Source organism: Mus caroli, chromosome 11 (genome assembly GCF_900094665.2).
Source record: "Mus caroli chromosome 11, CAROLI_EIJ_v1.1, whole genome shotgun sequence".
Lineage (NCBI taxonomy): Eukaryota > Metazoa > Chordata > Mammalia > Rodentia > Muridae > Mus > Mus caroli.
In genome coordinates this window covers 106,004,640-106,018,530 of record NC_034580.1, presented here as the reverse complement: position 1 = coordinate 106,018,530, position 13,891 = coordinate 106,004,640, and the positions used below count along the sequence as shown (strand labels likewise).

The 13,891-nt window shown below is 39.8% G+C and overlaps 1 protein-coding gene across 5 annotated transcripts in view; it reads left to right on the top strand.

The window, feature by feature from the left end:
• The window catches only part of LOC110304955 (ATP-binding cassette sub-family A member 9), a 70,432-nt gene that overhangs the window by 30,076 nt on the left and 26,465 nt on the right, over positions 1-13,891 (top strand). For all 5 annotated transcript variants that reach the window (XM_029484019.1, XM_021176662.2, XM_029484018.1 and 2 more), the window contains 7 exons: positions 946-1,141; positions 3,090-3,256; positions 3,839-3,972; positions 4,982-5,119; positions 7,452-7,559; positions 8,667-8,840; positions 11,901-12,014. In XM_029484019.1, coding sequence (XP_029339879.1) covers positions 946-1,141; positions 3,090-3,256; positions 3,839-3,972; positions 4,982-5,119; positions 7,452-7,559; positions 8,667-8,840; positions 11,901-12,014 — 1,031 coding nt within the window. The remainder of the gene's footprint in view (positions 1-945; positions 1,142-3,089; positions 3,257-3,838; positions 3,973-4,981; positions 5,120-7,451; positions 7,560-8,666; positions 8,841-11,900; positions 12,015-13,891) is intronic.

Here is a 13,891-nt window from a genome sequence, read left to right as displayed (position 1 = left end):
TCAGCCGCTGTTGTCCTAAGTACTGTTGTCAGTCTGTCCGCCCTTGGGAAGCTCTGATTTAATGACTGTTTCTTTGCTTGCTTGTATTAATCTTACTGTGTTGACTCTATCTGCCTTTTAACTTTTGTTGCCTTTGACTTTTTAAAGTATCAGTCAAGTGGTTATTATTCAATCTATTTTCTCCTCTCCTCATTTCTGAAGTTACATATTTGGTACATATGTTAGCAGTTATACTTTTTAAAAATCAATTAATTAACACATTCATTTTTGAGACAGTCTCCCTCAGTAGCTCTGGCTGCTTGGAGCTTGCTATGTAGATCAAAACGCACAGAGATCTCCTTGGCCCCGCCTACCAAGAGCTAGGATTAAAGGCAGGCACTACCACACTCAGCCATACACTTAATTTTTACTACTATACTAGGCAAGAGCTGTACTACAGCCTTTTATCCATTCCTGAACGTGTATACATTTTACATCTTTCTATAAGTCAATTTTTCCTAGGTTTCTATTAAAAAGAAGCGAAGGTTTATCTGGGTTTTCAAATGTGGCTATATAAAAAATGTTATGTCTCCCATTCTTACATTCTTGAAGGACACAAGGGGCTTCTCTATGTGTTAGCTTTGATTCTTTGTTCAGAAACACCAAAGTGGCTTATCTCTTGCAATGAGGACATTTGTACACGGGTTCCTTTTCCTGGATATCTGAGAATATGTCATAAAAAGCTGTGTATGCCTTTTTAAAAAATTACAATATTTCTCTATTATTGTCTCAGGTTGTTTTGTTTCTCTTCCACTTCCTCAGTAGCTGCTTTAAGATAGCCATGACTTAGTCTGCATATTTGGTCACAACACTGATGCTGGAACGTTCTCTCGAGCAAATGGTTGTGGGGAAAAAAACCCTAAGTACAAAAAGCTGGTATCATAGGCGGCTGACCTTACGTTTCAGATGTTGGAATTTGTGGGCGCTTACAAAGCGATGGGGCAAGAGACGTGGAAAGCCTCGTTGAGCTGGAGCAAGTGTTGTCTTTAGATTCTTCAGGAAGCTCGGTGAGTGGCATGGCGCTGTGGAGGCAGCAGCTCTGCGCAGTCGCGAAGGTTCGCTTCCTCAAGCTCAAGAATGAACGGAAAAGTCTGATGACTGTGTGAGTACGGAGTCTCTGAATGGTTGAGAGCGCAATGTAAAAATCAGACAGAGTACATTCCGGCCCTTGCAGAGATAGTCCTCTAAGCATTTTGTTTAATAAACCTGCCCCTGGGCATATGTGATCAAAATATATAAAGATAGGGATTATCTTAATTGCACACAGAATTTGTCCTTACCAAAGACCTCGTTCTCTTGTTTTCCCAAAAACACCAAAATCTCTTAGCACTTTACATAGTATACGGTAAGGGGGAGGGGCAGGGCAGAGAGAAATGATATATGGATATACAGATAGGTAGACAGATGATAGATAGATAGATAGATAGATAGATAGATAGATAGATAGATATTGATTTTATGGAATTGGTTTGCACCACCACGTGGTCTGGAAGCTGAGATTTATAGGACAGATCAGCAGCCTGAAAACTCAGGTCGGTGTTAGTGTTCCAGTCAATAGGCTGGGAACAGAGGCTCCGTATCTTTATTAACTTCTCAGTGGTGTCTAGTGCCTGTACAGCAGGCTTTTTCACCCGTACCCCACTTCCTAGAATCATGACTTTAAGACTTGTATATGAACGAATGCCTACGCCATAAGCTTGGGTTTGTTCCCCATTAGCTCATAACTTAATCCATTTGTAATATTCTGTGAGGGCCACATGGCTGATTTCTTCTTCTCAGTTCCACACGGTCTGTCTCCTCAGATAAATCTAGGCAAATCTTTTCCAGCCTGACTTTATCCCAGAGTTCCTCTCTCCCTACTGGAACACCCACTTCCTGTTTCCTGCCTCAACAGTTTGGCCAATCAGCTTTTTATTGACGGGTGATACTTCCATACAGTTCACAAGAGATTATCTCTGCAAATGCCCGTTGTTGCAAACCCCTGCATCTCCAGCTTACCCCTCACAGATAAGTGCTGCCTCCGAACATAAACGCAACTCTACGCTCAGAAGACATATTTATTTACTCAAATATTTGCAAGCACTTCTACACAAAATTCTGGTGTTTGGTGTTTGCATATATATTAAAGTAAACCAGACATATTTTGCAATGTCTTTCTGTGACTGTAATGAAATCGCCAAGATGATGCACTTATGAAGAGAAAATCTGTCTGCTTCACAGTCAAGTAGGTTCCTATCCAAGACCAGGATACCCCAAGTGTCTAGTTTCATCGTCCCCTTTAAGGACATTCCCCAGAAACCTGTGTTCCATGCTCTCTCTTCTGGCTCTTACATACTTCCTGATCCCTCTTCTGCAGCGTTCCCTGAGTGTCAGAGTGACTTGTTTGGGGCTGGGCCCACAGCCTCTGCTTATTTTCTGCATTGTAGGCAGCCATGAGTCTATGTTCAGCGTAGTTCATTGTAAGGAGGGGCTTCTCTGACTAAGGCTGGCAGCTGCCTTTGTCTCCATGGATAAACCCTGATTTAGAGGGCAGTTTTCTGCTATGCCAGTTTAGCTAACCATGAGGAGTAAGCTCCCCACATGGGCTTTCTATCTGCCCAGACCTGAATCGTCAGACAATTATCCCCATCCCTTGGTTTGTCTTTCTGTACTTTCAGAGGACCAGGTCTTATCTGAGATTTTAGTATGCCAGTAATCCCATGGCTCAGGAAGTAGAGGCGGGAGGATCAGAAGTTCTAGGTAATCCTAGGTTATGTAGTCAATTCAAGGCCCCCCTGGACTACAGAATACTCTGCTTAAAACAGAAATCAAATGGGGTCAGAACCAGGAACTTGGAAGAACCGAAGGAAATGTTGAAAGCAGTAGGTGGTTAGTGGAAGACCAAAGCGACACCATTTAATTTCAGAAAGAGAAGGAGAAAGCAATACGACTTGAACATTCCCTATGTCCGTATTTTATCACTATTCATTATCTGTTGAGCCCTAGAGCCCCACAGACTTGCTGTAGGTTATTGATTATTACTCTTTTAATATTTATTTTCCTCCACTTAGGTTATTGCTTTTTGGCATTAGCTTTGTCCCCCAACTTTTGGAACATCTCGTCTACAAGGTATACCACAAAAGTTACTCATGGGGGCTCTCTCCAAGTATGTATTTCCTTTCACCAGGACAGCCAGCACAGGATCCTCTGACCCACTTACTGGTCATCAATAGAACAGGTAGTCTGTAACATCCAAACACATTTTTTTTTTGAGGGGGAAGAGATCACCTGGAAAACATAAAAAACAAAGAAAATAATTATTTCAGCGTATTTTATAAAACATTTATGAGGTCACACAGTAAAAAGTACAAATGTCAAGTTTGTTTTAGAAACATATTATTGTTTTGTAATTCCCTATATTGCTGGACTCTGAGAACAAAATGCTCCAAATTCATAAGAAGATCTAAACTATAGCATTGAAGATCACAGTGTTGGTTGGTTAATTGTGTGGTGTTTGTTTGTTTGTGTTGCTGGCCATTGAACTCAGGGCCTTATGCATTCCAGGAAGTGTTTGACTACTGGATTATACTTCTAGACATTATACAATACTAGAGATATTAATAAAAGTTTTGTCTGTATGTAAAGAATCTTTCTTATATATAAGATCAACCATAGTGGATTTTGTACCTGGCTCTAACTCTGCCCTTTAAGGATATCTGTAGGCAGTAATGACATGTTCTAGGCTATGCTGTTGAATTTTTTGTTGCTTTCTGTACTAATTAACTTATCGTTGCTTCCTCCAATTTTACCTTTGTGGTAGGTTCAAGCATTGATAACTTTGTACATGCCCTAAGACAGCAGGGCATAGCATTAGACCTGGATGCCTTGGGGACCAGAAATGGCACAGAAGAGGCGCTGTACAATGGTGCTATCACAGTGCTGGGTGAAGAAAAGGTATGGTAGACTCTGACCGCTGTGCTTCACCAAAGGTGGACTGTAGCGGTTCAGATTGAGTAAATCAAACTGACTGACATGAAAGACTGAAATGACACAAGTGATATATTTCCCATTTCATAGGAGAAGCTGAGCTGTAATTATTCGCTTGCTCTCTCCGATATCACTATTGAGGGATTTAATGGTAATTTGAAAATCTTATCAATTAAATCCTGCTTCATTAATTAGCTTAAATTGTATTCTCAGAGGAGCTGAGAATAACTGTTTGGTTTAGATTTGGCCTTGAGTCCTCAGTCTGCTGCATCTCCACGATGCTCCGTCATCTGTTATCACTTGCCTGGAGTTTTTTTTTAAATGGGACATTTTAATTAATTCTTTGAGATTTTCATAGATTGAATTTTGATCATACTCCTTGTATTAGTCAGGGTTCTCTAGAGTCACAGATCTTGTGGAATGTCTCTATGTATTAAGGGAAATTATTGGAATGACTTACAGTCTGCATTCCAACTAAGCCAACAATGGGCAGCAGTGAATGGGAAGTCCAAGAAGCTAGTAGTTGCTCAGCCCCATGAGGCTAGTCGTTTCAGCTGGTCTTGTGTAGATACTGGAATCCTGAAGAAGTAGGTTCCAACAGATGTGCTGCCATGTAAGTAAAAGGAAGCAGAGAAAGTGAATCTTCCTTCTTCCAATGTCCTCATGTAGGCCTCCAGTGGAAGGGAAGGCCCAGATTAAAGGTGTATACCACCTTGCATGCACCCAAGCTGCTCTTAGACCTTGCTCTGTCCCAGGCTGGCCTGAACTCAGAGATCTGATTGCCTCTGTCTCCTGGGATTAAAGATGTATACACCTTGCCAGGACCTAAGCTTTTCAAACCATACAGGCAATGGTGATACCGCCTTTCTGCTCCTGTTTTATCATATTATCAGTGGTTCAATGGTTCCATAACATATTCTGCCCTTAAGTTTTACAGTGGCTTCCTGAGAATTAAGAAATACTCATTACATTTTAGGATCTCAGATTTTCCGTAGCATGTAATGCCAAAAGACTAAACTGCTTTCCAGTCCTCATGGATATTATTAGCAATGGGCTGCTTGGAACATTTAACTCTTCTGAACGCATCCAGACCGACAGAAGCACAGTCTTTGAAGTAAGTAAATGAAAACCTTGGATGTTTCCAAGCAAGGTTTTCGAATGCAAGGGGACTGACATCTTATCAATGTTTATGAACTTAATGATCTTGTATTTTATATATAAATAATAACATACATTCCTGCACTGCCTAGCTGTAGTTATAGAAGTATGTAGTTATAGAACAGTATGGTTTTAGGGCAATGAGACTAGAGGAAGTACAATTAGTCTGCGCCCTTAAGAATGGGACATAGTTGAATAGTGGAAGTTTTCATTGTTTGATTTTGCTTCCTTCTTTAAAAAAATCAACTTGATTTTTTGTAGTCTGTAATACACTATTTCACAAAATGATAAAATTTCACCACAAAATTTTCTACTGAGGTAAATGTAGCAATGTGTGCACTTGGCTAACATAGTCAAGGACAAAAAATGAGGCATGAATATGTAGGTAATTTGCTCAAAAAAAAAAAACCAAACTATAGTTCTTATCATTGTTACTATTGGTACTGTTTTGCTTGGAGATGTTTTAAAAGAAGATTTCAGTAGAGAACTTTCACCTTTGACTGGATCAAGGTGATTATATGTGACACCGGGAGGATAGTTCTCATCTTAAAGGTAGCAATTATATAATTTCAAACACATTAATAGAGAATTTAAAGCCTCCCACATTTACAAGCCAATACAACTATTACAAATGCATAGCCTTAAGGCTATTTTGAATGAAATTTGAGATCATATCATTTTATCTATAAATATTTTACTATGTATATCTGTTAAAGGAAAGAATCATTGTGGACGATGATAGGGCTCAGTTGGTAAAGGGCTTTCTGCTAAGCCTGTGGTTCTGAGTTTAAACCACTGTGACACACTTGGTAGAAGGAAAAAACTGACTCCCTGTAAACACACACACACACACAATTTTTTTAAATAAAGAACCTTTTTAGAACTACAATATTCTTATCTCATATAAACATAGCTCCCCAAGGATATCAAATAGCATGTTTCTTTGACTCTCTTATTTAAAATATGTTGCCCATGTGCGCTTAAATCCTTTAACGGTATCTAGATCATGGAAAGAGTCCTATTTCAGGTCTTCCCTTTCACCTTGCTGTGTTGAATTTCTTTGGCCTTAGAAAATGATACTATGAGAATACTCCATTGATTTTTAAAATCACCTTGTTATTAAGAATGTGCCTGCTCTTGGCCCTCCCATTGGACTACTGTGTCCAATTAAAAGAACATGATGGTTTTAACTGCAGGGTTGACCTGTGGTGTAAGAGACATAGGTAGGAGATGGCGACTGTGGTTTGCTCTTTCATTTCCTTTACAAAAGTCTGTCCCCTTGGATCAGAAAAGGAGAGTGGCCAGCCCTAAACACCTCCTTCTCTTCCCCTTCTGAGATGGCACCTGTTTTTTAAAAAGGAGTCTTGTTGGACACAAACATTTAATCCCAGCACCCAGGAGATAGATTCAGGAGGCTTACCCTTTGCTATTAGCCCAGAATACTTTGTGAGATTTTGTCTCAAAAAAATAATGAAATATATAAATGTCTTAACTACAAACTAATTACTAGCGACTAGCTCAGGTGACCTTGACTTTACATGTAGATACATTTAGAATCAGGTTAGAAATTATATTAGTTTAGTAAAGAGGTGTTTGTAAGTTCTCCTTCAAGAACCATGACTTCACTAGCCCTAGACAGCCGCTGATTGCCAACAAGATATGACTGGCACTATCACACCCTAAGAAATATAGTGCCATGCTGGTCATTGTTTGTACATAGGCATCGTGACTAGGTAGGTAGAACTCTTGGTCTCCCCTAACCCCTCTTCTGGGAGCTCAAATGTCACCTTCTTCTACCATGAAATCTGGTCCCCAGGAAGGACTTTCTTTCTAACATCCATGCACTTATGACTTTATAAATGACTAGTCCCCCAAAACATTAAAATTTGATACTTTTGAATTATCCAGAAGCATAAGAATGACTCTTTATAAATGTTGAACTGAACTGCTTTGGCATACGTTTATGAAAATAGAAAGAAAAATACCTTCTCCATTGGTGTTCCAAGAATGTGTATAATATAATAAATTATGTGTTTTGTTTTTGTTTTTTGTTTTTGTTTTGTGTGTGTGTGTGTGTGTGTGTGTAGAAAGGGAGATAGTTAATTTATAGACATAGAGATAAATACTATTGATCTGTGAAATGCTTTAATCTTAGAGTAAGAGACGGGAGCTTAATACTACAGACAGAACCTTGGGGTGGGCCCATTTATTTGGCTGATACAGTGAGGACAGTACAATTGAGTCAGAGACCTGCTTTCCCTCTGCTTACCACATCTGTGTGATTGTAGGAGCACATGCTCTATGAGTACGGATTCATGAGCAACGCATTTTTCTGGATACCAGTGGCTGCCAGCCTCACCCCTTACATTGCGATGGGCAGCATCAGCGACCACAAAGTAAGACATTATTAAAGTCTTCAGATCTCCTTCACACCCAGGAAAACTTCCTTAGGATCTTGTGAGCATAGGTAGCGAATCTAATGTGTGTGTTCGTTGCAATAGATAATGGAGCATTTCAATAATAGGCTGTCAAAATAGGAATAAAATGCATTTTCCTTAAACAGGATAGCGCCACCAACCCGTAGCAAGTGACAGCGTTTAAGTATTCTTAGAGACCTCCCTATTCTTCCTACAACACACTCCTTGGTACTCATATCTCATCACAAAGACAGTTTCAACCCAGACCTTTTCCCTGTTTAATAAGGCCGAATAGATGCCCGTAAAAACTGCCATGTGAACTAATTTACAAAATATTTGAATGGGGCTTACAGTCATAAGACTTTCCTCATTTGTTAACTGTTTCTTCTCCACCAGGAAAGAATACCACAAAAGTAGCAATGTTTTTTCCTTTAAATTCTGCACATTCTGTTGCTTCCCATCCCAGTGAATAATGGACCGGCCTCTGTTCCCATGCCCTATAAGACACATTTTAAGTGTAAGAGTGTTTGTCTGCATGCATTTATCTATCACATGCATATCATGCTCATGAAGGTCAGGAGAGGATGTCCGATTCCCTGGAACTAGAGTTACCATCCCTGTTCAAAGTCTCCCTGCACAAACCTGACAGCTGCCAATGAAGGCATCATGCACAACAGCTCAGCATTTGTAAATAAAAAATTAAATATAAAAAGTGTTTAATAAGGACCTATTGTTAACGTCCGTACTCTTGACAGTATCCAGCAGTAGATTTAAAAAAAAAAAAAAACCCTTAGGGAGAGCTGAGTCAACTTATATGTCTCGTTTTGCAATATTAGCCGTCCTTCTGGTGTAGGGTTGTGGCAAGTGGTGATGTCATTTTCCAAACAAGAGTAATAGTTATTAAAGGGATGCAGTAAGAATAGCTGCTGTGGCTATGCATGTGGTTTCCTGGGTCTCAGCTTTCTAGGATTTTATGATGATCTTTATGGTTTTTTTGTTATTGTTTGTTTTTTGTTTTTATTATTATTATTTATTATTATTATTATTTATTATTATTATTATTATTATTATTATTATTATTATCAGAAAAAAGTTCTTTCCCAGCTGTGGACTTCAGGCCTTTACCCGTCTGCTTACTGGTGTGGACAGGCTCTGGTGGACATTCCCATATACTTCCTCATTCTCTTTCTCATGCAAATAATGGACAGTGTTTTTAGTTCCGAGGAGCTTATAACTGTGATGGAGAGCCTGTTCATTCAGGTACGTGGCAAAGATTTAGAATTTCTTACTTTGGGGATGAAGTTTTATTAGACCATCTTTCCAGAGAATGGAATAATATTGGTTCACAGAGTCCCCTTGGCAGGTTTAATCTAGGTTCCATTGATAAAAGAATTTAAAAAAAAAATCTCAGAAAGGAACTGGAGAATGATTTGTTGGGGTTCAAAAAAGGAAGAAAGCCCCACACAAGCTGGAAATATTAGCAGCTGCCAGGAGAAGGGGGCTGGAACATGGGGAAGGGAGGGAGAAAACAAAAGAGAGAGAGAGAGAGAGAGAGAGAGAGAGAGAGGCTAACAGAATACCCATAAAAGATAGACCTTGAAGGCAAAATGAGCACTGTGCAAAGAGAAGGAATGAGGTAGGCGGAGTCCTTGCTCTTTTGGTTCTCACTGACAGAATGCAAAACCTGTCCTTTTTCCAGGGTGGCAGGGGTTTGGGCACAAAATCAGCTTGAAAGGTGCTCTCTACACTAGTAAATGAACAGAGTGGGAACTACGGCACATTAATATGATGTGATGCAGCCTTGCAGTCACCCCACAGTTTTTCTTGGGGGCTGGCCTCAGGCTGTGGAAGATAGCAAGAGACAGTAACGAGCTGCACTAACTATAGGTTTCCTTTAAAGTTGTGTTAGCTTTGGAGCAAGAGTGACTGACTGAGAATATCTTATACTGCCAGGATACCCTTTAATGTTGACGCTGTTGGGCCGTTTTGAAGTCCCTGTTATGAACCTTGCCTTTAGTTCTAAGCATTCTGAGGACTGTTACTGACTACTGAAAGGCCAGCAATGTTTTATTGATTTTTAAATCTTATTTTTAAATTAGTTGAGCGTTTCAGACCTGTCTTGACTGTATTTACACCCTGTTCCTCAACTCTTTCCCAATTCACCCACCCAGATATTTAATAAAATCCCAAATATATGAGAAAAAACACTTCCATGATTGAGCAATTAAAGCAAGTTTTATTTTCCATTTTTGTTATTATTAATTGATTATTTAATTTATTTACATCTCAAATGTTGCCCCCCTCCTCGTACCCCTCTTGCAGAGTTCTTCTCCCACCCCCTGTCCTCTTCACCTCTGAGAGGGTGTCCCCCCTCCTTGGGGCATCAAGTCTACAGGATTAGGCAAATTCTTTCCCACTGAGGCCAGACAAGGCAGGGCTTTACTTCATATGTGCTGAGGGTCAGGAACCAGCCCATGTATGCCCTTTGGTTGGTGGCTTAGTCTTTGGGAGCTCCCAGGGGGTCCAGGTTAGTTGACACTGTTGGTCTTCCTGTGGGGTTGCCATCCTCTTCAGTTCCTCCAATCCTTCCTCTAACTCTTCTGTAGGGGTCCCTACCTCAATCCCAATGGTTGGCTGTAAGTATCAGTATCTGTCTCAGAGGATAGTCTGCAAGAACAGCATAGCATCAGTAATAGTGTCAGGGTTTGGTGTTCAAAGACATGCTTTGCAGGGCACATCAGGTTTAGAAAAGAGAAACTTATTCCTAACTGAAAATGGAAACCTGTTCTTTTAGGTTATGGGACTTAAATATCTGGATCCTGCTTTGAAGAGAAGCCTGCTGCATTGAATTGGTTTCACATCTTACTTTCTTTTAAAAAAAAATCTTTCAAAATTAACCTGTGCTGTCTGAATATTTTTACAAGTGTGGTCCTCCACGGAAGATTATGCAGCTTACCAGGGGCTACACTCTTAGAGAACACTGTCTCTCAGCAGCTAATAATTGCCAGTAGCTCCATGGCTTCAGCTGGGATTGTATGCCTAACTCCTCTATCTATTTGGCCTGGCTCCTGCCTGCACAGATCTTATACATGCTACTCCAGCTGCTGTGAGTTCATATAGGGTATCATCTACCACCTCAGGTGCTTACACCCATCCCACATCCTTTTCTGCCATTGATGTCTGAGCCTTGGGGAGGTGTAGTCCAGGACTAAGCAACCTGCAGTCTCTCATTTTCTGAACCTTGGTCAATTGTCTATCTCTATGTTAACCTCCATTTAGTACAAATAGAAGCTCCTTAGTACTGAATGACTTTTTACTAAGCAGTGGAAGACTACTACTTGAAAAAAATATGTTACAAGCCACTTGGAACTAGTTCATGTTTAGCACTCAATATTTGTCTTCCTTAAAAAATTTTAAAATTTAAGACTCTTTATCTACCAGGGTATTAGCAAACATCAGTTGGATCATTCATTTGATAAGAAACGGACATGTTGGTTTTCATGTCTCAAGTGGTTCCTGGAAAGGAAATAGCAGCAGGGAGCCTTCTCGTTTCCCACTTTGCTGCCTACTTTCCCCTACCAATATCATCATCATCACCATCATCACCATCATCATCAAGACAAAGAACTTAAAATTGCCTATACCATTATTTTAAAGAGTTGATATCTGCAGATGGGATGGATCCCTAGGTGGGGCTGTCTCTGGATGACCTTTTCTTCAGTCACTGCCATACAGAGACTGCCCCACCTAGGGATCCATCCCACCTGCAGACACCAAACCTAGACATTATTGCTGATGCCCAAAAGCGCTTGCTGAGAGGAGCCTGTTATAGCTGTCCCTGAGAGGGTCTGCCAGTTCCTGACCAATATAGATGTGGATGCTCGCAGCCAACCATCGGACTGAGCATAGGGACCCCAATGGAGGAGTTAGAGAAAGGACTGAAGGAGCTGAAGGAGATTGCAACCCCATAGGAAGAACAACATTATCAACTAACCAGACAATGAAGATCTCCCAGGGACTAAACCACTAACCAAAGAGTACACATGGATGGGTCCATAGCTCCAGCTGCATATATAGCAGAGAATTGCTTTATCTGGCATCAATGGGAAGGCAGGCCCTTGGTCCTGTGGAGGTTTGATGCCCCAGCATAGGGGGATGCTAGATGGGTGAGGCAGGAGTGGGTGGGTGGGGAATCATCTTAGAGGCAAAGGGGAGGGGGAATAGGATGAGAGACCAGGAAGGGGGATTAAAAAACAGTTGAGAGGTATGATTACCCTTAAGTAGTATTGACCAGTGTCACCTTCGTGTTTCTGTTTTCAGATCCCATGTAGTATTGGATATGCATCATCTCTCATATTCATGACTTATGTGATTTCATTCATTTTTCGTAATGGCAGAAAAAATAGTGGCATCTGGTCATTTTTCTTCCTAATTGTAAGTATGCACAAATGCTTCTTGTTTTATTTTTAACTCTTCCCTGAACAAATCTAGGAGCATATATTTTATTTTACTTAAAATTTGTTTTAGACTTACTTAAATTAGATTATGTATACAGGTGGTTAGCCTGCTTGTAGGTGAGAACACCCTATGTGTGCTTGGTGTCTGTGGAGTTCAGAAAAGGATATCAGATATCATGGAACTGAAATTAGGGATGCTAATGAGATATCATGTGTGTGCTAGGAAACAAACTTGGCCCTCTAGAAAAGTGACACGTGCTCTTAAATGCTGAGCCTCTCCAGTCCTAAGGAGTATATATTCTAACCATTGTACTAAGCAGAATGGTAAATTAATAATTCTTTGTAGGAAATTCTAGTTGCTCTAAGATGATCATAGGTATATCTAAATTGTATTGTCTATGTGGATGTATATGCACAAAGCTTAATGCATACATTTGGTATAGATTTCTATCCCACTCTGCCTGGTTCTTCCTATTGCAATGCTATACCATTGACAGATAAGCTGTAAATGACTTATCTACTCATGATACATATCAAATGACTTCCTGTTTGGGGCTGTTATCAGTAATACTGACAGGAAGTCAGTATTATGTAAACTTTGGCACATTTATGTTTACATGTATATACGTATTTGTGGATATAAGCCTAACAATAGAATTCGTAGGAGTTATACTTTGTATACTTTTGGTATATCTTGCAAATGAGTTGTCTCTGAGATAGGGATTTACTGCTGTGAACAGGCACCATGACCAAGTCAACTCTCATAAGGACAACACTTAATTGGGGCTGGCTTACAAGTTCAGAGGTTCAGTCTATTATCATCAAGGCAGGAGCATGGCAGCATCCAGGCAGGCATGATGCAGGAGGAACCAGTTCTACATCTTCATCTGAAGGCTGCTAGCAGAATACTGGCTTCCAGACAGCTAGGATGAGGGTCTTAAAGCCCACACTCACAGTGACATACCTCCTCCAACAGGGCCACACCTACGCCAGCAGGGCCATACCTACTCTAGCAGGGCCACACCTCCTAATAGTGCCACTCCCTGGGCCAAGCCTATACAAACCATCAGAAGTTGTTTACAGCAAAATGAATTCAAAGAATTGATTTCTTATAAAATTTCTTCCAAAGAAAAACCAAATAAAACCATTCATTACACTACATTGTTTCTAAAGGAAAACCAAATAAAACCTTTCACTACATACAACAACTTCACGAATAACTATATAAGCTTTATAAATAATTGTCCAAATAGATAGCTAAGCTAAGACATATTAAAGATGGTAAACGGTGAAGTAAATGGACATGTAGCTATGTGATGGAATATTATCTACTACTAAGGAGAAATGAGCTAGAAATGAGCTATTAATCCCTGGGAAAACACAAAGTAAACTTGAAGACGATGTGAAAAGAGCTACACTCCATGAATCCAATTGCAGGGCATCCCAGCAAAGCTATGAAAATAATAAAAACATTAGTGCTCACCAAGGGTTATGGGAAGGAAAGAAGTGCAGGTGAGTATGGAGAACATTTAGGGCAATTAAATATTTTTTGTAATACTACAATGGTAAACACGTGTTACAGTAACTTCCACAGAACCTGTAGACTCTACCATGATAAGAGCTGATCCTAATGCAAAATGTTCCTGAACACTAAATAAATTTAGAAAAAAAAGATAATATATTTAAACACTTAGGCTGGAAAAATCTCATAAAGCTGAATAATTCCCTTTGGAAACAATTTTTTTTTTGAGATGTGGGTGTTTTTTATTTTATTTTATTTTTAATTTTTAATGTTTTTTTTTATTACAGATTTTCCTCAATTACATTTCCAATGATATCCCAAAAGTCCCCCAT